This window comes from Lepisosteus platostomus, chromosome 12 (genome assembly GCF_059453375.1).
Source record: "Lepisosteus platostomus isolate fLepPlt1 chromosome 12, fLepPlt1.hap1, whole genome shotgun sequence".
Taxonomy (NCBI): domain Eukaryota; kingdom Metazoa; phylum Chordata; class Actinopteri; order Semionotiformes; family Lepisosteidae; genus Lepisosteus; species Lepisosteus platostomus.
In genome coordinates this window covers 26,970,896-26,996,603 of record NC_142622.1, presented here as the reverse complement: position 1 = coordinate 26,996,603, position 25,708 = coordinate 26,970,896, and the positions used below count along the sequence as shown (strand labels likewise).

Below are 25,708 nucleotides of genomic sequence, written 5' to 3'. Positions count from 1 at the left end.
AGAGATCTTTAATCTTCACAGCTCTGACGTGTTCTCTGAAGCGGTCTCCGAGTCTCCTTCCTGTTTCTCCAATGTAGATTGGAAGTTTCATTTCACACCTCTCTGTACCCATTCTGACTTCACACCTCTTGATTGGCCTCTCTTTCTGTCCCCTGCTCCCGCCTCTAACTCCTACTCCCTCCCAACCTTTGTTCTCCCGCTACTTTACCTTTGCCTACTGCCCTGTCTGTCTCACACCTGAAGAAGCCTACGCATGCTGACGCAGCTACCCACCTGAACTAACGTACTAAAAATAACTAATATTTAATTAAATTTAATGAAATGCAAATTTTGCAAATGTTTTTATTACTTAAAAAGTTAATGTGAAGAATGGAGCTGCTTTTGTTGAGGAATCTGAGAAGTGATATCTGGATCCAAGCTGGACAAGTCTCATGTCCAGAAGAAGACATCACATCAACCACACTTCTGTTTCCTTGCACATCACATTTATCAAGCTGTTGGAATTAGAATTACAGCACTGCTGGTATGGTGCACAAATTACCTCACTCACATTTTCACTTCTTTTCTGCATCTTACTCGCACTTGCGCTGTCACTATCGTCGCTATATTTGCGTTTCAGAGTCCCAGATTTGAGCCCGTGATCCATAATGACCCTTCTGTTTTGACCTGCTTCTTTAAATTACACTTTGAACTTTCAAACTCAAATTAAGATATTCAAAAGTAAGAACAAAACGGTACAAACAAAAATAAGTGCAACGGTCGAACCACGCTCGCATATCAAAACGTAAACAGCGTAACCACGCAATCATTTCGACTAGTGATGCGTGGGTTGACTCAGGTTAAAAAAAAAGATTTAGATCGGGTTTAGCAGGTGCTGGTTGATATATGACCAAAAACAAAATATTGCAAACCGATCATTTGTGTCTTAAATTAAAGTGATTTGAAGTTTTAAAATTGACGTTTTATCATATTTAAGCCCCAAACGTAAATGTTTGCAAACAGACAACAGTGTATTACAAAGAAAAAAACATAATGGCAACCTCGTTAGAGCAGATCAGGACACAACTCCAGAACAGTGAGATAAAAATAAGAGGGACAAAAGAGCCATGTGGGAGAAGTTTGGCGAGCTAGTCAGCACAACTGAAGAAAAACACAGATTACTTTATCTGCATCGATTGTGAAGCACTTTACAAAAATGACAGTTTTCATTTCATTCGTGGTGCATAAAACTAAAACACTGAAGTGATGGGCGCTGATGGGGAGAATGAAGAGGCGAGGTGGTCGGCCATAATTTAAGCTTCATTAAAATACAGGCAACAGAAGGGTACAGCCACGGACAATTAATGGAAACTTTGCCCTTTCGGCAGACCTTAAGCTAGCCAAGCCTACGACTCGCCCCATTACTGACACACAGTTCCCTTAACAGCTGGTGAAACCCTGATATCTAGAACCATCACACAAGTCCCTCCTCCCACTTTTTTGTAGTTCTTAACAGTGCTCCTAGGGGGAGCCCCTTCATAGCAGACACTACAATATTCTTTCCTCTGACTTAAACAGCGTAGACTTGCTTTAAGAAAGCAACCTGGCACACACTCCCGGACCACACTTTGAGAACCACTGGGCTAGAACAATTCCCATATCTCAGTCTATTTAAAAACTGCTAAAACTGATAGGTCATCTAGTTAAATCCCTTTTGATGCAGTTTTATCTTAATCACAACCTCAAGTAAAGACAATCTAATAATCTAATTTCATAATTTCAAATATTTATAGCGTTATCTGTTTTTGTTGGAATTGATCAAAAGTGATTTGTTTAATAATTTTTTTGTTTCAGCATGCAGCGGATTTGGTAAAGACTGTGGCCTCGCGCTATGATGAATATGTCAGTGTAAAAGATCTCTCGGATAAAATCTCACGTGCTCTAACTGCAGCAAAAAAAGACAACGACTTCATCTATCATGATCGTGTTCCAGATCTGAAGGATCTGGACAGTATTGGCAAAGCTGCTTTGGTGAAGGCCACAGCAATCAATGTGCCCATGTGTCAGAAATTCACCGGTATGAAAATTTTTATATTCTTTTCTGCGAGGAAGTCTTTATACAAACTATATGGACTTAAGTACCTTCTTATCTTAAAAAGGGGGGATAGTTGAATTGCATTGGAGCTAAGCCTTTGGACTCCTAAGTGACAGGTTGTGGGTTTCCATGCCTGCTGCTGACACTGCTGTTGTATCCTTGAGCAACCCTGTACTTTAGTTGTTCCAGTCCACCCACCTGTATAAGACATTACTGTTGGGGGGTGTTCTCTATGGGAACTCCACACACCATTGGTATGGGCCGAAATATCTATATAGAGGAGGTGTTGATGTGTTTCCATTCCTGAAGGCTTGCCTGATCCGTTAAGCATACCTCAAATAAGTTCAGACATGATGCTCCACCTACCCCAGCTTCGGACTCATGTCACTGTGGTATGCTTTAAAAGGGGACATATAAAAGTGAGGTAAAATACAGAAATCATAAAGCAGGAGAGACCAGATTAGAGCAATTAGAGTTTAATAACCCCTAAATTTGAATGAATGAATGCTGAAGGAACAAAATTTAAAATCAGACCTTTAGGGATGGGATTTGATTAATATTCGCAGAATTATCCAAATGTCTAAATCTGATAAGATTTAATTGGCGTATCATTGTTTCGTTTAGATGGATTTCTGTTTGTGACCCAAGGTTTTTTTATTTTCAGCATCAGTTTAGAGGTGTGCTAAATTATGTAACATTCATTATCTAGGGATTTGTAATGTGTTGTGCTCTAAGAACTCACTCCATTTTTAAACCTTTCTGAATATTAGTTTTTCTATTTTTCTGTCCTTTTTTGCCTTTGCATGTTCATTTCTCCATCACCAAATTGTGCACATTATGGAAGCCATGTGACCCTGCTTGGTATTCCTGGATCATTTTGGGTGTGCTGTTATTTAACTTCTATAAATTGCTTGTCCACAATAAATATCTGACAAAAATGTCACTATTATTTAATATCCTTCTGTTTTTTACCATATCTTCAGACAAGAATCAAAGGGATTCCATACATTAGCAAACTCTGCATTTTTACATCTGACAGCTTCTGAATATAGTTTGTAAAGTCTCTTGGTTTGTATTAAAGGACATAAATATTTTGAAACCTAAATTAGCACTGTACAATGTAGTCCAAGGGCTGCCTTCAGTTCTTGAAGATACGTGGTACCCAAATACAATAAAAAGAAGACAACAAACATTTCTAGAGATGTTTTTAAATCATTAACCCTTAAAATAATTGAAATGTAATAAGAATGCTAGTTGCTTTAAACATTCTTAGTAATTCCCTGGTTGTGGTGTATTGTGTCCTTTAATGCTGTTTTGAAAGCCACCAATATTGATGCCTTCTGTTTTCCATTCAGCATTTCTTGTTTCCCACCGGTGTTATACTTTCATTTTGTAGTCTTGGTTCAATTGGAGAATGGATGTGGGTTCCCAGAAGAACACACATTATGTTTGACTGTTTCCTGTTGCTTTGCTTTTCCAGACCTGTTTGAGAAAATGGTCCCCATGGCAGTGCAGCAAGCAGTGAGCACATATAGCCAGAGGAAGTCGGAGATCGTGAACAGGCTGATAGCGCAAATGAGAGAAGCGACAAACCTTTGCAATGGGTAAGAGAAATAACTCATACTAAAGAAATCAGATTCACGTCAGAAACATTTCTGAAAGGTGACATGGCAAGAATTAAGAGTTTTGCGGAGTCAAAATTCAAATGACTGAGCACAATATATATATAGTAATTCAATGTGATTTGAGCAGTCTGTGAAATATTACATTTGCAAGTATAGAAGGAATAAAGTAAAGCATCCCATTATTTCTACATTTTATACTGTAATATGAACTCTACAGAACAGGTTTGGTTGTTTTATCTGTTTATCTGCAATAGTTATAACAAATGTCAGATCATCGGTCAGCAATACATGAAAATATAATTTATCCACAAAATACTTTAAGCACCTAATATGGAAATCAAGGGCTGGCAGACTTGTGAGTAAATCTATGCACCTTTTTTAATTGGTAGTGAGTTAAGAGTGTTTAGACTAGTAGTATCACTGCCAATGTAAATCAATTCCTTATTTCTAGCTGGTTTTAAGTGTTACTGTGAGTTACTACTCAAATGCCGTCAGAAGTATACAAGCCATAGGCTTGCGAATGTGCAGCCAACTTCAGTGCAAAGTTTGCTCCTGCGTGTTTGAGAAAGGAGGTGTAAAACTTAACTCTTGTGTTCTAATCACGAATAAAAATATAACCAGGATGCTTTTTCCATTGAACGTTGTTAAATTTGTATTCTTGTGGAGCAGAAAAAGACAAATGTCCATGGCTACTACTTTAAAATCATAAGAGGGAGTGTATTATGTGAATGCATTTATTAATTTGAATGCTTGAATGCAAAAAAATTATCACTGTCTTTAAATGGTAAGAGTTCAAGTAACTTCATAATAAAGTGTCAAGAAATGAATTGCTAAAGTGGATATAAGTAGTTTGATATGCTAGTGTAAAAACAAAAGATGATAATATAATAAATAACCTAAATATTGTTACGTGGGGGGGGGGGGTGATTTACGAAACTGGTGAAAATCAGAAATTGACTGAGCGGTTTAGTCAATCAGTGAAATAATTATTCATAACCCCCAACTTTTATGTGAACTAGAGGCACGTAAATTCTTTATTCTCTGGCACAGCTTTGTTGAGAGCAGTAATAATCCAGGCACACTTGGTTAAAACAAATATATATTAAAATAAACTACACAAAACATACAACACAAAGTTACATTATATGCAGTATTTACAGACAAGGCGTTTCAGAGGCCTAACATTCTGGTCATCCAGAAAACCCCAGATTGCTACTAAGCACTAAACTCTTAATATGCGTATAGAGTCTACACAAGAGATGAGCTGCCTTCTAACTAAAGCAACCTACAGTTAAGCCGCTCTCTCTCTGCACACCGGATGCCACAAAATAAATGGGAGCCTATATCCCTATTCATAAAATTCATTCTAATCAGAAAAGATGTTTCTAACTGAGGTACCAGGAAACCCAAGTTCCCTAAAAACACAGAATCTGGATTCCTGGGGAATGAAATCCCTCAAGCTTCTATTTACGTTGACCCTGCTGCCCACGTCAGAGTACAGTATCTTTATCCAGCGGCTGAAACTCTCTCCGAAGCCGAAGCGTTCCAGCACTCTGAACACATAGCTGTGGTTTACTCTGTTGAAGGCTTTCTCCTAATCCAGGCTGACCACCATCATGGGCACTATCCGGTCCTTGGCCCAAGCGATGGCGTCTCTGGTGAGCTGGAGGTTCCAGCTGATGGATCGCCCTTCCACCCCACACGTCTGGTCGCTGTTAATGATGTGGGGCAGGGCGGTCCTCAGTCTGCTGGTCAGTAGCTTGGACAGGATCTTGACATCCACACAAAGCATCGTGATTGGCCTCCGGTTGTTGAGGTCTGAGACGTCGCCTCCCTTGAAGAGCAGGGAGATGACGCTTTCCCTCGTGGTGTCTCCGAGCTTCCCCCGGCAAAAGGGAAACTTCCACCAGATCTGCCCCCAGGGTGTTCCAGAAGCAGGTGTAGAATTCCTAGGGGAGTCCGTCGGGCCTTGGCACCTTGCCATTCTCCATGGACCAAAGTGTCGCCTTCAGCTCCTCTGCCGTGATCGGATCCTCCAAGTCCTCTCTCACCTCCTCCGGTACTCTTGCCTTCAGCCCCTTCAGAAAAGTGTCACCTGCCTCCACTTCTTTCTGCTTTTCTGAAAAGAGCTCTTTGTAGAAAGCGGTTACTGCTTCTACTTTGTCTTTCTCGTCCAGCACTTCCTGTCCATCTCCCCATCTCAGGCTGTGGATGACCCTCTTTTTCTGGCATAAAGCTCCTTTTTTGCCTTGAACAGGAAAGCCTTGGCTTTCTCGGTGTACAGGATGCAGAGCCCTCTCCGTCAGGTCCCATGACAGGGCTGAATTGAAAGCTCCTCCCCCATTTGCTGAGCTGTACTCCTGTCTTTCTTCCCTGCTCTTTTGCAGTCATTAATCCACAACTTGCTTAGGCATACCAAGATAAACTATTGTTTCTGCTCACAGGACCCCTCCAGACCTTGGCAAACATCCTCAATGCTTTGAAACTAGAAGTGTTTACTCTTCCCAGTGTCACAAACTCTCTAAAATCTAAGAGACACTTCTCAAGTGACCCAAAGCTGTAACAATATTTAACAAGTTTTTACAACAAAAATTCAATATTATGCTATAAAACAAGCTCCATCAATATTAAATATTTTAAATATAACTGATAGATTCTCACAGGTTAGTGAATTCATAGATATAACAACAATTTATGAAAAGTAAGAAACTATAGGCTTAGTAATTTCTAAAAAAATTCTTTAAAATGATCTTATGCTGGATCTCGCTTTATAAGGAAATGTTTCAAACAAGAATGCTAGAAAATACAATGGTAAAGCATTTTTTGTAACGGGTGTACTGACATTTTATTGAATACACATTACATATTGAAGGTGGAATGTCACAGGCTAATAGCATATGTAGCCACCATTAGAAGCCTTGCAAGCAGTACATCTGTGACACTTGCTTTGCAACAGGTTGAAAATGCTGTCCTGAGGGACTTTGTTTCAGACCATCACACTTGGACCTCCTAGTTGATCATGGTGAGATGTCATTACTGTTGGTCTCCTAGATCAGTGGTTCTCAAACATTTTGGACGAAGTACCACCTACAAGTCATTTTCCCATAGGAACCACAGAAAATCTCAATGACCAACATAAGCGCAACATAAGAATTATATGTGTGTACCGCCTTGTTTTACAACACTTGCTAACACTAGCAGTGCTATATGTCAGGTTCAACAGAAAAGCTAGTGTCGGTGGCCATTAGGGTTACCATACATCCGGATTTTCACGGCCATTTCTTCTATTTTGATCCTTGTATCTCCGTCCGGGGGGAATTTTCAAATATAAAGAAATGTCTGGGATTTCGATTCCATATTTTTCACAATAAAGAATAATTAACGAAAGTTATAAATATAGTTAGAGAGAGAATTTCGTAACTTCTCTAGTTCGATTCGTGACATACGTTGTTGTTCAGTTTTTATCCTGTACGTGTATGATTATGTCATGAGAGAGTGAATTCGGGGGTCAATATCAGTCTTTACTCTGTGCAGTGCAGAAACATTCCCTCAAAAGGCTCCCTATTTTGTTTCTTGTTTTCCTACCCTCAAACACCATGCCAAAACGAAAGTGTAAATTCACAGCAGAACTGGAAACGCTATAGCAAAGAAAAGTTCTGTCTCGGTAATAGCCCTAGGATATATTCTGATTTAGAGAGAATTGGCTGTGTGTCTGTATTCGGTCATATGGTACTCCAAAGCCTAAATAACAACTCCCCTTCCATTTAGTAGGTAGCCAAGAGTATGCATTTTTCTTTCAATTCCACCAGTTATCGTTCTGTTGAACAGTAGGCAAATAAAAGCTGGAGAAGTTGGTGTTTGTAACATCGTGGTCCCTTACACCCCCACCATCTTATTACTTATATTGTCCAGTATCAACAAAGCCCCCAAAGCGTCCAATAAATTGTAAGGCATGGGCATGAGAGGAAACCCCCCTCTTATATACTTGGGGCTAAACACAACCATCATGAACTCTTGTTAAAGTCTCGAGCCAGCTGGTAAGAGAGATCCAAGAATGTATTAACGTCATGCTCTCCAGTGTCTGAGCGGTACTGTGCATGAGGTTACAAGACATCCCCCCCCTAGTTACACTTATTAAGCACAGCAATATAAACATTTCATCAATCTCCTGTAGGTTGTGGTGCACATCGACAATGAGGTGCGTGAATCCACCAGTCCCATCCTTCTATTCTAACCGCTGAATCGGTAGTCAAGAGCATTTGGAAGCAGCCCTCCCAATGTGGTTGTAGTGTCTGAGATGGGATATTTTTTATCCAAACCCACTCTCCTGGAATCCCAGTCATGTCTTTCCTCAGTGGGTGGTCCCCAGGCTTCCGACACCTGCTTCCTGGCACCTTATACTGCTTCTGTCAGGAGTTGTCAATACTGCAACAAACAATCAGTTAATAGGCTCAAAGTTCCTTTAGGTAAGGCTGGTAGCCTCATGGGATGTCCTGTGATCACCTCAAAAGGACTTACAGATGCAGCCATTCAAAATGGGTGAGGTATTTCGCGGCATACCCCGGTGGGCGTGTCGCGGTATCACGCAGTTCACGTGTGTCACGTGGCTAACTATCCGGCGTCACCTTGTAAAACCGCCAGCGGGAGCTTAACCTCTCATGTACAGCATTTGAGCCTTTAATTTTGAACTGTGTATTACAGCATGTTAATCATCAGTCATTAAAATGTTGGTATATTTTATGAAAGCAAGATTGCTCAGTTGGACAAAAGTACACAACCTACCTTTATCAGAAATATTTATGCATCAAAGCCTTTACTGAAGATATTACTAATAGTATTAATAATGGATGACTTTGGACAAGCTGTATACTCAAAGTATAATTTCTTTAGCACATTTGTACAAGCACTTGGAATCTGTCCAAGCCATACTTTGTCAGGCATTTTGTTTTACTTCAACGGGCATAAAAACTTCCTTGCTTTTAACAGGGCGTTTCATAATTTCTAACTACGAAAATGATTTAAAATGCGACACCTATCATTCAACTAGAGCTTAAAATATCACAAGGATCCTCAAGAGCACAGCAAAGAGTGTATTAAAAGACACTTGTATTTATCAACGCTTTCTTTTCCGTATACCAGATTTTATGGAACCACTTCAAAGGGGTGTCAGCCAGCCAGATTCCAGGAATCTGCACTTTAAAGGAAAAATACACACCGGTATTCCATTTCTCCCTAACGATTTTAAGCATCGAAGTATTTAACTAGCATGTGAAATAGCGTGTGAAAAAGTAGTAGTTTTAAGCTTTTCTGCTAATATAATATGGAATCGCGTATCTAAAGAATCGTGTGCTGCGACAGGGCTGTGTAGGGCTGCCAGTTATAAAGGACAAATCTGTTTGAAAACTGTGATCTATGAGACAAAAGATTAGCAAAGGAAAAAGGGAACTCACTGAGAATAGATCTCAAGCTATTCAAGGGTCTCTAGTACCAAAGAATGTGAAGGAATTGCAACTATTTATGGGTTTGTGTAATTTTTACACATCCTGTGTAGATTCCTCCTCAGAATTAGTTTAACTGGTGACTTGGGGGTAGTGCAGTGCTGTAAACTTGTTCTGTGCCAAGTCACATTATTTTATAGCGTTTTTATAGCGTTATCAAATCCGGTGGCGCTGTGTGTTAGTTTCCTGACTCCCATGTCACATGGTCTGTGATTGAAACCTGTAAAACCGGTGTAATTCGTCACAGCCAGCACTCTGGTTGTAAAGTAGAAGCAGGCGAGATTTCCAGCGAAATACACATCCCCCTTCTTCAGGTGTGAGGGTCTTCTGCTCAGAATGAAACGCTAAAATGTAATGTAGGCTCTGAATGGGTTCAATTATGATTTGGGCTTGATTAAGCTCGCTGCCTTTAATCTAAAACCCTACTTGAATCCTTCTAAACTAAAAACCAGTGTTAGTGAGTTCTAAATAAAGAGGTATCCAGGTAACAGTGAAACTGGCGGACAGTCTGGGGAGATCGCCCGTTTTCCATGTAAATAGTTCCCTGGTTCCGCACCCCTTGGTGTTTCTCTCGCTCTCTCTCGGGTCACCTGATCATTAGCTCGAAAGATTTGAGTGCTTTGTGTATATTCTAATGGTAGTGGGGGCAGGGTGTGTGGGAACAGGTTTGGTTGAAATTGCATTGGAGATCTATGTTCTTCACACCTGAAACATTTTCTCTGAAAGCATTTTCTTCGCAGTTTAACCGATCTTGTTACAGCATGTTACAGTTTACTATTATTAACCATATTAATTTTAAGTGCTTAATGTAAAATCTTGTAAAAATATATTTTCATTGTTCGAATATACATTAAATCTGACTATCATATAATAAGTTAAATACAAAACTAAAGAAAAAATAGGGTTAAATATAATTCAAAATATTTTGCTAACAATGTTAACTGTTTATGAATAATAAAATGTATTAACTAAGGAGTAGGATGGCACAGTTGTTAGTATGTTTTTTGTTTTGTTTCTTTTTCATAAATACAACAGTAGTACCTGATGTCTCAGTGGCTTTCAAAATTAAATTATGCATGCAAACCTGTGAACTAGAAAGATAACTAAGATATCCATCCATTTATAATGGTGGCAAAGTGGTTAGCATTGCTATCTTGCAGCACTGGGGTCCTAGGTTCAATTCCTGCCATCCTGTGTGTGTGGGGTTTACATGTTCTCTCTGGGTTACATGGTTTTTCTCCATATGTGTGATATGACTCCCTCTCGCACTCCAAAACATACTGGTAAGTTAATTGGTTTATGGGAAAACTGGCCCTGGTGTGTGTGTTTGTGTCTGTCTGTCCTGTGATGGACTGGCGCTATGTCCAGGGTGTATTCTGCCTTGTGTCCGTTGCTTACTGGGATAGGCTCCAAATCCTCTGTACTGGATAAAGACATTAGAAATGGAAGTAAAGGCACTGTGTGGATGGAACTATACACAGTGTTAGAAACCCACTATGAAATGGCAGCATCTCACTGAGAATAAAACATTTTATAGTGCTGGCTTAAGGAAACAGCCTTTCCACCTCTCTTGCACATCAGTATCCATACCTAGTTATTTAAACAAATTGCCTCTAGTTATAAACATCTTAATATGTTGGCTCTGTGGATCCGCATCAGCTATGTTTGCCCATTCCTTCAATTCATGTGCATCCAACACACAGTTCAATGCCAGCAACTACACATAATCTAAAATACAATCCTTATTTCAGTATCTATGTAAACATACAGTCTGTTAACTTCATCATCTTCATCAAAAGTATGCCTAACCCCATTAGGAAGTGTTCTTGTTATAAGTGTATTCCTCAGCTTTCCGCAAATTATCTAATTTCTTTAAATCACAAATATCATGTGTAAATACTGGCCATGTAATACTCTGCATTGTGGAATAATAGTTTATTTTTAAGGGAACTAGAGAAACTAAGAACTAGATAAATCAAGAAAGGCTTTTTTTCTAGAATTAATAAATGCACATCCTGTTCACTGGGGAAATTAAATCCACACTGAGCAATCTTCAATATGTTCAGAATATGACAGCAAGAATCCTATCAGGGATGCATTACACCTGTTTTCAAGTCCTTGCACTGGTTACCTATCAGATTTCGAGTCAACTTCAAAATCCTTATCCTCCTTATATACTGTCCTACAACTGTTATTATTGATCACCGAATTATTGTACTTGACATGACTTCATTCAGCCTTTCCTGAACGTCTATGACAGGCAGAGAGAGTGCTGTTTCTGGTGCGATCTTTTGCAGCTGACATTTCACTGTTTTAAACGAACAAGAAATTAGATTGCTCATAAATCACTTATTCTATATAAACACAGCGTAATTGCCCTCCGAAAATCCTCTTTTTCTTGTTTGTTTTAGAGACCTTGATCGAAACTGATTTTAGATGTCAGAAAGGATTTATTTTCTCTATTTCCTACATTGCTTTGTCGAGATTTTAACTTTCTATCTAACTTTATATCTAGGCTCAGATTTCAACTATAAATCGTACAGTAATTAATAGCAGTAAATACTGATGTTTTGCGCCCTCCTACCACAAAAATATATGTTTAAAAAAATGTCATGTTCCCATAAAAAAGTCATGCCTTGGAGTATAGACCCCCAAAGGAATGCCATAGACTCAAACTGCAAAATAAACACATACAGAAAGAAAGTATTTGTATTGTAATTGCAAATCCTGGTACTGTATGAGTGATTGGTATGACTTTCCTCATTACAAATCTCTTATTAGAATTTAAATTTCTCTGTAACTCCAGGTCAGAACAGAGAAAATGTAACTGCCTTAAGGAGTTTACGATTATGAAAAATAGAAGGATAAGCATGATACGTATGTCTTCTGTCATTTTCTAAGTCATGTTACTGAGCACCAAATCTTATTGAGAATATGAATCCATTTAATGTTTATACCATTAAAGTAACGGTTTATTCCATGCTGAAAATGTTTGTACCAGACTTTTTTGAGGCCTGTTTAATTGTGTCTGAAGTCTGATGTTGTAAATTTTATTGTTAAAAAGATCCATGAAAATGTCACTACTAAAGTTAGCTGGTACTGTTGGTATTGTAAGTGGCAAGTAGAGCTCATATTTTAGATTTTGTGTAGTTGCTAGCGTTGAACTGTGTGTTGGATGCACATGAATTGAAGGAATGGGCAAACATAGCTGATGCGGATCCACAGAGCCAACATATTAAGATGTTTATAATTAGAGGCAATTTGTTTAAATAACTAGGTATGGATACTGATGTGCAAGAGAGGTGGAAAGGCTGTTTCCTTAAGCCAGCACTATAAAATGTTTTATTCTCAGTGAGATGCTGCCATTTCATAGTGGGTTTCTAACACTGTGTATAGTTCCATCCACACAGTGCCTTTACTTCCATCCATTTCTAATCTCTTTATCCAGTACAGAGGATTTGGAGCCTATCCCAGTAAGCGACGGACACAAGGCAGAATACACCCTGGACATAGCGCCAGTCCATCACAGGACAGACAGACACAAACACACACACACCAGGGCCAGTTTAAATCTAACCTCAGAACCTTTCTTTTCAGAAGACTTAGTGTCTGTATCTGCTTCATTTTCTAATTTTGGTAGCACCTCTAACTGCTTGTCTTTCTTATATGCATTTACTTTGTAATCTGTGGTCCTTTTATCTGTTTTTACATCTACTGTATTGCTTTGAGATGCCACCTTTAATGGTGATATATCAAATAAAGTTTTTTATTATTGTTATAGGGAAACATGATCAGATTTTCCCTGGTTCAGAAAAAAAGATCTAAAGTATACTAGTTTGTCACTCTTCTCATTCCCTTTGCTAAATGACTTTTCATACTAATCTGATCAATCTAACGGCCAGTTTTCTGTGCTTTCTCTATCCTGCTAGATTTGCAATTATTCTGAAAATTTTCATCTTGAAATAACTAATTTCTAACTTCCTTTTTCACTGTTAACATCTTGCAGCAACTCTGCGACAAAATATACACTCTGACAGTTCATCCTGCTACCAACATTAAATAAAACAAATCTTAAGATTTCTATATTTATGTCTTTATTTAGTGGTTTCATTAGTGACAAAGGCTAAACTTTCTTGGAAAAATGTATTTTATGTGTTGCGGAAAAAACTGACTTGCTTTAACAAAATATGTTTACAAATCCTTTCACCTGGCATTTTCGTAGTTAGAAATTATGGAACGCTCTGTTAAAAGCAAGGGAGTTTTTATGTCCGTTATCTATCTGAAACGCACATACTTTGGCATAGAGTACATGCCCCGCTCCACTTTCCTCGCTTCTCTACTCAATTGCTCAAACTTCATATTGTCCTCTGTGATATCAGGAAAGCGCAACTGTAGCATCTTAGCTATTATCTGGTTTCAGCCCATTCAGATGAATCTGTTTTATTACTACGAATGTATCTTTGTTAACCTCTTCATTGTTTGCTAAGCCTGAGTATTCAAGCCACAGCATAACAAACCTCTCTATGAAATCTGACACATCCTCACTCTCTTTCTGTTGACATGCTATAACTTTCTTCCAATCTGTTCTGGGTGGGGTAGTGTTCTTTCAGAAACTTCCACACCATGCTCCACCCCTGTTCTTCATTTTTTCTTGCTACATATGTTCGCAACGCTCTCTCGCTTTTCTCCTACCCTCCTTTGAATCCTAGCTGCCTCTATAGATTTAATACTATATGTATATTTTAATTCCTGTAGAGTACTCCCATGTTTGCTGCATTCCTGCCTTAGGGTGAGGTAGCTCCTTAGCCCAGCAATCTGTATCCTCAGGCTTGGGTTTATATGTTTTACCCCCTCCCCTGTCTTCTGACACTCGCTGACTACTGCTACCTTCCCCTGCTAACTCGACTTCTTCATCTATGAAAAGGATACGTCCTGTTGTGAAAGGTGATTCTTGTAATCCCTTATCTACCTTATCCCTTCTTCCCGCGAATATATTTTTGTTCAGATCCGCCTCTGTCCCGATCAAACCATGCGTCACCCCACTATATTAGATTAGGCACTATACCGGAATTACATTTTTCCAGCTCTTTTTTTTTTTTAGGTTTATAAATTCCTCACCACAATCTCTGAGATATTTCTCGGTTTTCTTATTAGTGAATAAGAACGCATTTCTCTCAGCCATTGCTTTAAGTTTTTCTGTCAGGGACTTCTGACTCTTGTCCCATTCTGGTTTTTCAATAATATTTTGTCAAGCCCTCAAATGTTTCCCTAAAACTAAACTAATCTCTGTTTGCCTGTTCTAACTCCAGTGTTCATACATTTTCCTACATTCTTGTTTAGACCATATACCGTCTGATTATCAATATTTATTTTTTATTTTTTCTTCACGTTCACCAAGTTTCTTTCTTTCTGACATCCAGTTAAAGACCTCTACTAATTTGTCCTCACAACGACCCATTCTGTCTAACTTTCGCCTCTCACGAGTGCCAAGCCTTCTGGCTAAACAACTGAAACATGCAGAACAAGTTCTTATCCTTAACTTTAACAAACCAAGTTACCATCCCCGGCTCCCCTGCAAGTACAGACCAAGTTGCCATCGTTGGCCATATACAACACCTGAAACCTCGGCTGACTATAAAGAACACAGCCTGTTACGTCCGAGTGTGTGTTTTTATTCTGTTATGTCCACACTGCTGACCCTTGATTGTTCTGCATTTTAGGACTGGTACAGGATTTTAATTCGTGGATTGTGTTTTGGCAAGGCACTGTTGTTATGGCTACTTTTGATTTGCGAAAGTTTGTGGAGGAACCTTCCTTTGAGCAGCTGGATAGGTGTAGGAAGGACGAATTGCGCCAAATTGCTGATCACTTCCGGATTCAGGTTTCGACGCAAGCTTGATGTCAAGGGACATCAAGAGAGCTGTGATGGATAGGTTGGTGGAGTTAGAGATCTTTGCACTAGCGAGCAAGGATGCCGTTTCTCCTGGGGCTGGTGCTAAAGCTGCTATGGTTGTAGAAGAACAGGACGAGGTGCAGGGGGTGGCTGAAGACTAAGCGGAGGCTGAGGTCAAGGCCACATTACCTCCCTTTGAACCGGTCTCTCTGGTCTCCACTGGGTCAAAAAGCGAGACTCGTCTAAAAGTTCATTTGGCCAGCTTGCACATGGAGGCGCAGGAAAAAGCCCAAGTACGCCAGGCAGAATTTGAATTGCGCCGTGCAATTCGTAAGATGGAGATCGAGGCGGAGAAAGAGGTTAAGCTCCAACAGTTTGAGCTAGAAGCAAGAAGGAATGCTCCTGCTGTGCATTCGACCCACTCCGAGGCCTCTAGCATGTCTCCTTTGCAAGATCCACTCTCTACTACCTTCGATGTAAGTAAGCACATTGCTTTAGTTCCTCTGTTTTGGTGAGACGGAAGTTGATTCGTACTTTGGTGCGTTCGAGCGAATTGCCACATCACTTCGTTGGCCTAAAGAGGTTTGGTCACTGCTTTTGCAGTGTAGATTAGTGGGCAAAGCTCAGGAAGTTTGTTCTACACTTTCTCTGGAAGAAAGTTTGCATTACAATACTGCAATCTTACGGGCTTATGAATTAGTCCCTGAGGCTTATTGACAATGCTTCCGAAATCATTGTAAAGTGTCAGACCAGACATTTGTTGAATTTGCTAGAGAGAAGGGCACTCTCTTTGATAAATGGGTTGTAGCCAGTAAAGTGAGTGACTTTAACTCATTGCGTGAGTTAATGCTCGTAGAAGAATTTAAGAACTGTTTGCCCGAACGCATTGTTGTGTGTTTGAATGAGCAAAAAGTAACGAATTTATCGCAAGCCGCTGTTTTGGCAGATGAGTTTGTGCTCACATACAAAAATGTTTTCATGTCTGCGCTTGCGGAGAGGACTTTGTCTACTCCCAGTTCCCAGTCTCAGTCTTCCCCAGTAAAAACTAGTTCCTCAACTCCTAAAGAAGAGCGTGAATGTTTCAATTGTCACAGGAGAGGTCATATAATTGCAGATTGTTTGGCCCTAAAACGTAAGCAGCAGCAACAGCAACATCCTAAGAGTGCTGGGTTTGTTAAGACCGTTTCCCGTTCTGCTATTCCTTTGTCTAGCGAAAACAATCTCCCTGACCCTAGTTATGAACCATTTATTATGGAAGGATTGGTTTTGCTAACGGGTAAACAAAAAGATCAGAAACCAATTCAAATATTAAGAGATACTGGAGCAGCCCAGTCGTTTTTTGTTGCGGATGCACTGCCCTTGTCTGATCAGTCTTTTTGTGGTTCGAATGTATTAGTTCAAGGCATCGAAATGTGTTTTATGAAAGTGCCTTTACACTGTGTACATTTACAATGTGGTTTAGTTACTGGATTTGTTAAAGTTGGGGTACGTCCTTCGCTACCCGTTAAAGGGGTAAGCTTTATACTGGGAAATGACCTGCCTGGTGGAAAGGTTAAGCCAGTGTTAGAAATAATGGATGAACTGGAAGCTCATGCTCGCGATGAACTAGTAGAAACATTTCCTGATGCATTTCCCGCGTGTGTAGTTACTCGTGCTCAATCAAAGAAACTAAGACTTAGTAGGTTTGTCTGAATCTTTTTTTAGTACATGAGGACAAGAAACAGTCCTCAGCAAAAAGATTAGATGTAGGATTGAGTTTTCTGAATAATGAAATAAAGGGGAAATTATCTCGGGAACAGTTAGTAGCTGCTCAGAAAGTGGATCCTTCTTTAGCTAAATGTTTCTCTTCTGTAATTAGACTTGAGGAGGCTAAAGAGAAGAAAACTGCTTATTTCATGAAAGACAGGTTGCTTATTTGAAAATGGTGTTCCAATACTACAGTAGACCTGGACTGGAATGTAGTATTTCAGATAGTGATACCATTAGGCTATCGTAAACAAATACTTGCTCTCCCCCATGATCACCAATTATCGGGTCATTTGGGAATCATGAAAACATACGATCGAATCCTTAGACATTTCTTTTGGCCTGGTTTAAAGTCTGACGTTGTTCAATTTTGTAAAGAGGCACACATTTTTTATCTAGACTTTTTGCAAAAGTATTGCAGTCTTCAGATATCACACATCGGGTGTCAAGTGCCTACCATCCTGAAAGTCAGGGAGCTCTTGAAAGATTTCATCAAACAATGAAATCTATGTTAGGAAAGTACTGTTATGAAACAGGAAAAGATTGGGATGAAGGCATTCCATTGATATTATTTGCGGTCCGAGAATCTATGGGTTTTAGTCCCGCAGAACTTGTATTTGGACATACTGTTAGAGGTCCATTAAAAGTGTTAAAATAGAAAATGTTAGACATTGGAGAAAATCCTAAAACAAATGTACTAACATATGTAAGTAAATTCCGAGAGCGCCTTCATAATGCTTGTTCACTAGCAAGGGAGACATTAGGAGTAGTACAGAAAGACATTAAGCGGTGTCATGACAAGAAAGCTGTTGCCCGCATATTTAACCCTGGTGACAAAGTTTTAGTTCTTCTGCCCATTCCTGGTTCTGCCCTTTCAGCACGTTTTTCTGGACCATACATGATAGTTGAAAAACTTAGTGATACAGATTGTTATTCGAACTCCTGACTGCAAGAGACAGACTCGAGTGTGCCATGTAAACATGTTACCCCTAGACACTTGGGGTCGTAACACAGCCTATAGCACTTACTGGCATCTAGACTCACCAGGTGCCTCAGTCCTGGGTTAACCACACTGGATGGGCGGAATGCTATCAAAAACAATTCCTCTATCTCGACCCGATCTATAAAGGTTTTGCCTAGGACTTTCCAGATGTGTACACACACACACACCTCAGCTCTTTACATTCTTTTGTGCTCACTGCAGTTCAGGAAATTCCATTCGAAGCCGTGGAGAAGGGACTTTTATAAAGAGGAGTCCTAATCTCTTCAAAGTAGCAGCGCCTTGCTTTTCCCCTTCACTGCTCCGTCAGAGTTCTGTCACTGAGAGTACCCTGCTCACAGTGCCAAAATTGTTGTGCCAAAAAAAGGTCATCAGCTGAGAGTTTTTGTTGAAAGTCGTCTTTATTTCATAGGCATATGGAAGTCTTGCGTTTGGACACAAGACTTCAAAGACGACATTTACAGTGCTCTTTTATATAGTGAAACATACACTTCCACATGACTCGCTGCTTGCATTGTGGCTATATATGACCATTCTAGAAAGCTGACCAGTACATATATTTTCTTATTACAATAATATCTTAAACAGAAATGGTTAATGGTGTGTGACAGAATGGCAATTAGAAAATCAGTCAGTGAAGACTACATTGAGAAGGCTGTTATGCACCACAGAGTGCATGTAGGTCATAGAGTGTATATAGTGTATGTAGGTCAGACCCAGCTGTAATGGAATGTCTCTCCTTGTAGTGTGCTGGCCTCATTGAACCTGCCAGCTGCTCTAGAGGACCTGTCTGGAGACAGTGTTCCACAGTCTATCCTGGAAAAGTCCAGAGCCATCATCCAGCAGGGAGGACTGCAGAGCATTGACAGACTCATCAAGGACCTTCCTGAGCTGCTGCAGAGGAACAGAGAGATCTTGGATGAGGTCACTTCCCTTTTTTACACTTCAGAAGCATATTTATATCCTCCATTTACTTTAATTTATCCCTGTACTTTCTAACATCCAACTTTAAGAAATAATTTCTGGAGCTGTTTTTTCTTGAACAGTTAGGTAGTATGGTAAAGAAAAATCTGTGGAGAGAGAATGAGCGGATTATGCAGCTTTTCTAGTAGTACCAGGTAGTAAGAGAAGTAATGAAAATAAGGAGATATGAATATTTTTGAGGTGTTAAGGATCTAGTGAAAAGATGGATTTAACCTTTTACTTTAATAAAAATAATAAAGACTAAATATGAAGATTAAACAATAAAAAGATAGATACCACAGATTAAAGTTGTTAAATTTTACAAACATGTTGTTGGAAAAGTAAATGTACACATGAATTGATTTAAATAGTAATTGTGACAAAGCAGCATGGCAAGAGGGAAAGCCAGCTGAGTTCTGTAGTTATACAAAACAATGACATTTACATGAGGCAAAAGGGCATATAGAAATGCTGACAATGAGTGCCTTATTAAAATCAGAAGCTAATAGAGCAAAGGAAAAGTGGAAGAAAATCATAGACCAGTAAACTCACATTGAAAACAGTAAATGTCCTTTTAGACAGCTAAACAGTACAGGAGTGGAGAATGCCTGAAGTAGGGGAAAAATTAAGAGAAAGCATTCATACTCGCCTTTTGTAGGTCAGACAACTGCCTTGAGAGATGCCTTCCATAGCAAAGTAATGGGAATAGAGAAAGAAACAAGAAAAATCCAACTTGAACTGTGTTAATAGTGCTCAGACAAACTAACAGTCGACAACATTACACTGGGGAGATTAGTTGGTCACACAGTATGCAACAATCGATGAAGTAAAGAAATATTACCATACTAACAATGAGCATCAAATTAGGTAGAGCTGAACAGTAGTGCTCTCCTTACTTAGACCAATGTGATTGTTTTGTTCCACACTGAAGCCATTTCTGATGTGTCAGTTAAAACCAAGACTTTCATCATGGTATGCACAATTTATTTTTTAATGTTTGAAAATCTTTTTTTTTTTCATTGGAGGTTCAGAAGCCTCCAAGTTTAATTCTTCTTAAGAATTATGTTTTATTCTTAAATATGATGTGAAATTATTAGGTTGCTGTAAGACATTTCAATAAAAGAACATCAACAATAAGTGATGTGTGTATTTTTATAGTCACTGAAAATATTGGATGAAGAAGAGGCAACAGATACCGAACTCAGAACAAAATTCAGTCAGCGCTGGCAGAGGACCCCTTCTAATGACCTCTACAAGCCCCTGAGAACAGGTTTGTATGTGCTTGCTCAGAATCAAATACATTGGTTTCTTCTATATTTTTAAAACAAACTTGCCTCGCCACAGAGAGAAGTGGATAAAACAATTGTCAAACAAAATATGAAGATATTATATGATTTGTATTAATATAATATAAATTATATGTCAGTATATTTATATAAAAACATTATCTTTGGTATTCAAAGTTCTACCTTTTCTTTGTTTATATGTTCAAACTATCGGTCACTTATTTTGCCATTCAAAATGAGCGGGCGATACCGCATTATTTTGCGGTGCGCTTTACGCAGTCTACCGTGAGTTACCGTAAATTCTCCTATAATACTGCAAGTAAAATAATAGTATCCGGAATTTCCGCAAGGTGGAGCTAATAAAGCTCAACCTCACATGTTTGAGCTGTCGCCATCAAAGTCTTTAACGAAGATATTACTAATAGTATTAACAATGAATGACCTTGGACAAGCTGTAAACTCAAAGTATTGCCCTGGTCCACATTCTTTTTTTAATTGACTGTCTTTGTAAAAGTAACACCACAGCATTTCGCAATCACACATTTGTTTCCAATCATGCAAAGTACAGTAATTTTTGAGAATCGATTCACCATGCCTTTCACATGCTCATAAAAGAGATTGATTTAGGAACATAAACATATTACCGTATGCAAACTGTACTGTATACAGTATGTATATGTATATTTAATGTCTTAACTGTGCCCGTTTAAGTATTGAATATTTATATGGAATTTTAGCACTGAAGGGAAATCTTAGTACCTGAGCATAAAAAGAATAGGAGCATACTGTAATGCGTGTGAAGGCCATAAACTATATTAATTTTGGAACTTAAACATACAGTATATGGCTGGTCTCGGTACTTTAAAGAAAACATACACATCAGTATTCCATTTCTCTCTAAACATTTTAAGCATCGAAGTCTTTAACTAACGTGATACCGGAGTCAACAAGCATACTTTTAGAATTTGATTGAAAGGGAATATAATATGGAATCGCGTATCTAAAGAAATTAATAACGATATAATTATATTCATGTACCGCAACACAAGAATAGTACATCCTGTACATTGTCTGTTGATAATGTTTCTGTAGTGCTTTTTCAGCACTCTGCATGTGACCTTGCCGGTGGCGCTAGGTTCCTGACTCCCACGTCACACGGTCTATGATCGAATCCCACTGGAGCCATGATTTTTTTTAACTAATGTTTCTTTGAAAAAATGAAACGTTTCCCTGAGTCAGAGATTAAATAAAACCTCACTCCCACCAAACAAATTTATATTTCTAAATATCACAACATGATCGAATTTAAGTCATTTTTAAAAACAATGAATAGTCACCTAGCCGTTACAATATAACATTTATATTGATTTAAATTGGGTTTTGATTTAAATCGCAAACGCGGGTTTAAATATATGTGTTTTTTGATTCACAATCAGACAAATGCAACATAAATTGATATCTTTGTCTTCTAAGTATCTTAATAAACTTTCAGCATAGCTTTCTCCCCGTTTAGATTTATTTTTCTTGGGATCTTGGGATCAAATGTGGAAAGATTAGATTGTAATCGTTTTTATTTTTAAAATACATTTTAGAAAAGTGTAATCTATACTAAAAAGCTGTACACCACCTGCTATAAAGATACATATTGTAATACTTTCGGGTTCGGATAGGACAGACACAAGACACAAGAACACAAGACTTGCGGAGTTAAAGCAAGTTAAAGCCTTGATTTTATATATCACCTTTAAAAGTGGCATCTCAAAGCTAAGTAAATACCCAACACTGATTGTACCCACCTGTCATGCTAATAAAGCACCTTGAATTGAATTGAGAGAGCGAGCGCGAGAGTGAGCAGCCAGGACAGACAGGCATCACGTATCTAAGGAAATAGCAGTATAACCTTGTTCATGCACAAACAGTGGCATGTTACATTATTAATTTGGGTGTCTCCTCTTGCCAGAAAGCTCTAAATTGCATTTTGAGTGCGGTTTTTGACTTTTTTTAAATTGCAACCCGTAAATAAAGCTGATACTGTTTAGACTTATATTAGGATTATATACGTTGTGAGAAGTGATAGTCTTTTAACCTTTTCTGTTAATTCGCTTATCTAACAAATGCATACTTTTAGAATTTGATTAACAGGGAATATAATATGGAATTGCGTATCTAAACAAATTAATAACGATATAATTATATTCATGTACTGTCTGGCGGAATAAACTGAAGAGGTTAATTAATGCGACAGAATTATTAAGAATTATCACCTCTTTTTACAATTTAGAACAAATGAGAACATTCCATTCAGTGGGCGGTGCATTATCTCGATCACCTGCTAATTCGTTTTACACCACTGGACGACAGGAGAATGTGACTGTACTGTATCTGTACAGAATGTGTGTTTCAATCAATACAGTAATTGATTAAAATCGCAATCGCGTGTTTAATTAAATGACTTTTTGATTCACAATCTGAAAATGAAAACCGCGGTAAAGTCACCTTGAATAAAAAAAAAAAACGATTTTGGCACGCCTGTAGCATTTTCACGAAACCTCCTAGAGTTGTGAGAACACTTGCTTTGTGTATAAAGTACATTGTGAATGTTTTCACAGCCTTCACTTTGTCGTTTTTATGCCATATTACGCACGGATATTCCTATGTCCGTATCTTCGCAAGGGAATCAGTGCGAATTTTAATACTAATTAAATGACCGTGGGCACTTTCCACCCCCTCTACATTCTCAGAGTAGAACAGACTAACCTTCTAATGAAAGACGGTCCACCCCCCACGGACAGGAAAAGTGCCCACAGGCACTTAAACTTAATATGGTCAGTAACAGTAAACAGTAACATGGTCAGAAGGAGCACGTACAAACGTTTCCGAAATAACCACATGTAAGACTCTGATGCTTAAAATGTTTAGGGAGAAAGTGGAATACTGGTGTGTATTTTTTCTTTGAACTACCAATACCAGCCATATACAGTCTGTAACGTAGGGATTTCTATATGTCTTTATTTAGTGGTAACATTAGTGACAAAGGCTTAACTTTTAGCTTCAGTAACGCGAACATATCTCCCCTTTTTATAAAACGACATCGTTGAAAACTGTTCCAGAGCCACTGTTGTATCATCAGTGAAAAGTACATCATGAAATGCCTCTCCCTGTTCAATCCACTGGAAAAAAGAAAAGGAGCATAAAGCGTCTGATGGTCATAAACGATATTCATTTAGGAATAGCATCAGAGATATGTTTTTAACTGCACTGCATCAGAGAGAATACCATAGTGTGTTTTTTTTTTTACTCCCTGGCAGAAACTGGCTTCCATAAGAATCAGTATGGCTCAGAGATTAAATAAAACTTCACTTGCACCAAACAAATGTATATTTCTAAATATCACAACATGATCGAATTTAAGTCATTTTAATAACAATGAATAGTCACCTATGCGTTACAATATAAACATTTATATTGATTTAAATCGCGTTTAAATCGCCTTTATTTAAAACCCATAAATAAAGCTGATACTGTTTAGACTTTTAATTATTTAAAACTGTATTACAGCAGCACAATGCACAATGCAACGTAAATCGCTGTCTTTGTCTTCTGTGTAATAATGTTCACCTCTCTGTCCAGCAAATTAACAATAGTAATAATAATGAACTTTATTGTATATGGCGCCTTTAAAGGTGGCTCCTCAAAGCGCTTTACAGGTTAAAAACAATAACAACAATACTGTTAGGCTGGGCAAACGATTTTTTTTTAAGAAATACAAAATGAGATATAATGATGTGTTCCAGCTTAGACATTAACGAAGAGCATAACACGTGGTGGCGTAGCGGTCGGCTCTGGCTTTCCCATCTACTGTATTACCGATGCACTGCAAATACAACCCCCCTCTCTGCGGGAGTGCTGGCTGTGACGAATTAAACCGGTTTCACAGGTATTTTCAAAGTAGAAGGGGGCGAGATTTCCAGCGAAAGACACCTCCCCCTTTAAAAACCCAGTAAGTACAGTACTTACTAGTTAAGAAAGCTAGGCTCCTCAATGAAATCGCTTTAACATGCTAATGCGTTGGTGTAACAGTCCGGGCGTGGCAAGCTTCTAATGTCAACTCGACTACAGCGAAAGGAACCCTTCTTTCATTGGAAGACAATGAACATATTCTAGCCCTAAATGAATTAATAGCAAACATGGTTTACATAAAAGACATTTTTCCAAGAAAGTTTATAATAATACGATCTATAGTTGAAATCTGAGCCTAAATAAAAAGAAAAAGCATTTTCAGAGAGCAATTACGCTGTGTTTATGTAGAATAAGTGATTAGGTTTATGAGCAATCTAATTACTTATTCGTTTAAAACGCTATATAAAATAAAGTTTATTATTAATTTTCTGGACAGAGCAGTGAACATTATTATGCATAAGACAAAAATAATGATCCTGATCAGTTTAGAAATCTTAAACTTTTAAAATACATGTTTCGAATAGAAAGAAATCCTCTTCCTGGTACAGTATGTATAGCAAACCAGCACCTCTTTCTCCAATCAGAGGGGTGTCAGCCAATCACCATTCTGAAGCCCTACCATAATCTCTGGTATGGGGAGACCCCAGAATTCTGTCCCATAGTTTAGATAGATGATAGATACTTTTATTGATCCCATGAGGGAAATAAAGTAAATCATTTTCATTTTAGGAAATTATTCAAAGCTTGGTTAAAAGCAAAGGAGATTGTCTGTTATAGTGGACATAAAAACAAGAGTTCGCTGGCATTATATCCTAGAAGACACAGACCGGCGCCAGACCGGGAGAATGCCTGCAGCGTAAAAGAAAATGCCTGATGAACTAGGGATTGGACAGTTTCCAAGTGCTTGTACAATCAATGGAAATGTTCAAATAAATGTGCAAAAGAAATAAACAAAATAATCATTTATTTCTTTATCATATTGGCTAGCTAATGTCCTCTCTTTGCTAGTTAGTGGCTGTGTTTCTGCGTTGGGTAGCAACGGGTGACTGTTCTCAGGCGGAAGATGTAAACAGCTTAATTTTCGTGTTAAATAATTTTTTTAAATTAAAATTCATTCTATACAGCAATCGCGTATTTGGGTACCGTTTCATAAAACTTTCATGCTTAAAATGTTTAGGGAGAAATGGAAGACTATTGTGTATATTTTCTTTAAACTACCAAGACCAGCCATGCACAGTACAGTTTACGTACATACAGTACATACATGTACACAGCACAGTACATACATGTTTATGTTCCCAAATTAATATTGTTTATGACCTTCAGATGCGTTATGCTCCTCTTCTTTTTAAGCTCGGCTACTAAAATTTCCCTTTAGTGGTAAAATTCCATATAAATATTCAAAACTAAGCGGATTAAAATGTGCACAGTAAAGACATTAAATGATTAAATCTTTTCACTACCAACCAATGCACCACGAGTGCCTCTGTCGGTCATTTTGGCCAGCCAATCACTTACTGCGGTGCCCTGCGGTGGCTTGTGGGTAGTTTACCGTACCGCGGGTTTGTACCGTGCATTTTGAATGGCTGCATCTGTACCTTATTTCTGTCTTTGTGCTATCACTTTTTTGTGTGGTATGCTTATTTAGGAAGAGAGTGGGCAG

The 25,708-nt window shown here is 38.5% G+C and overlaps 1 protein-coding gene and 1 long non-coding RNA gene across 3 annotated transcripts in view; both read left to right on the top strand.

Moving 5' to 3' along the window:
• LOC148651351 (uncharacterized) overlaps positions 1-25,708 on the top strand; it is a 487,041-nt gene that overhangs the window by 137,452 nt on the left and 323,881 nt on the right. The window lies entirely within an intron of this gene.
• Positions 1-25,708, top strand: part of pdcd6ip (programmed cell death 6 interacting protein) — a 56,192-nt gene that overhangs the window by 24,772 nt on the left and 5,712 nt on the right. For both annotated transcript variants that reach the window (XM_088601519.1, XM_088601518.1), the window contains exons 8-11: positions 1,834-2,056; positions 3,555-3,678; positions 18,583-18,760; positions 19,958-20,069. In XM_088601519.1, coding sequence (XP_088457645.1) covers positions 1,834-2,056; positions 3,555-3,678; positions 18,583-18,760; positions 19,958-20,069 — 637 coding nt within the window. The remainder of the gene's footprint in view (positions 1-1,833; positions 2,057-3,554; positions 3,679-18,582; positions 18,761-19,957; positions 20,070-25,708) is intronic.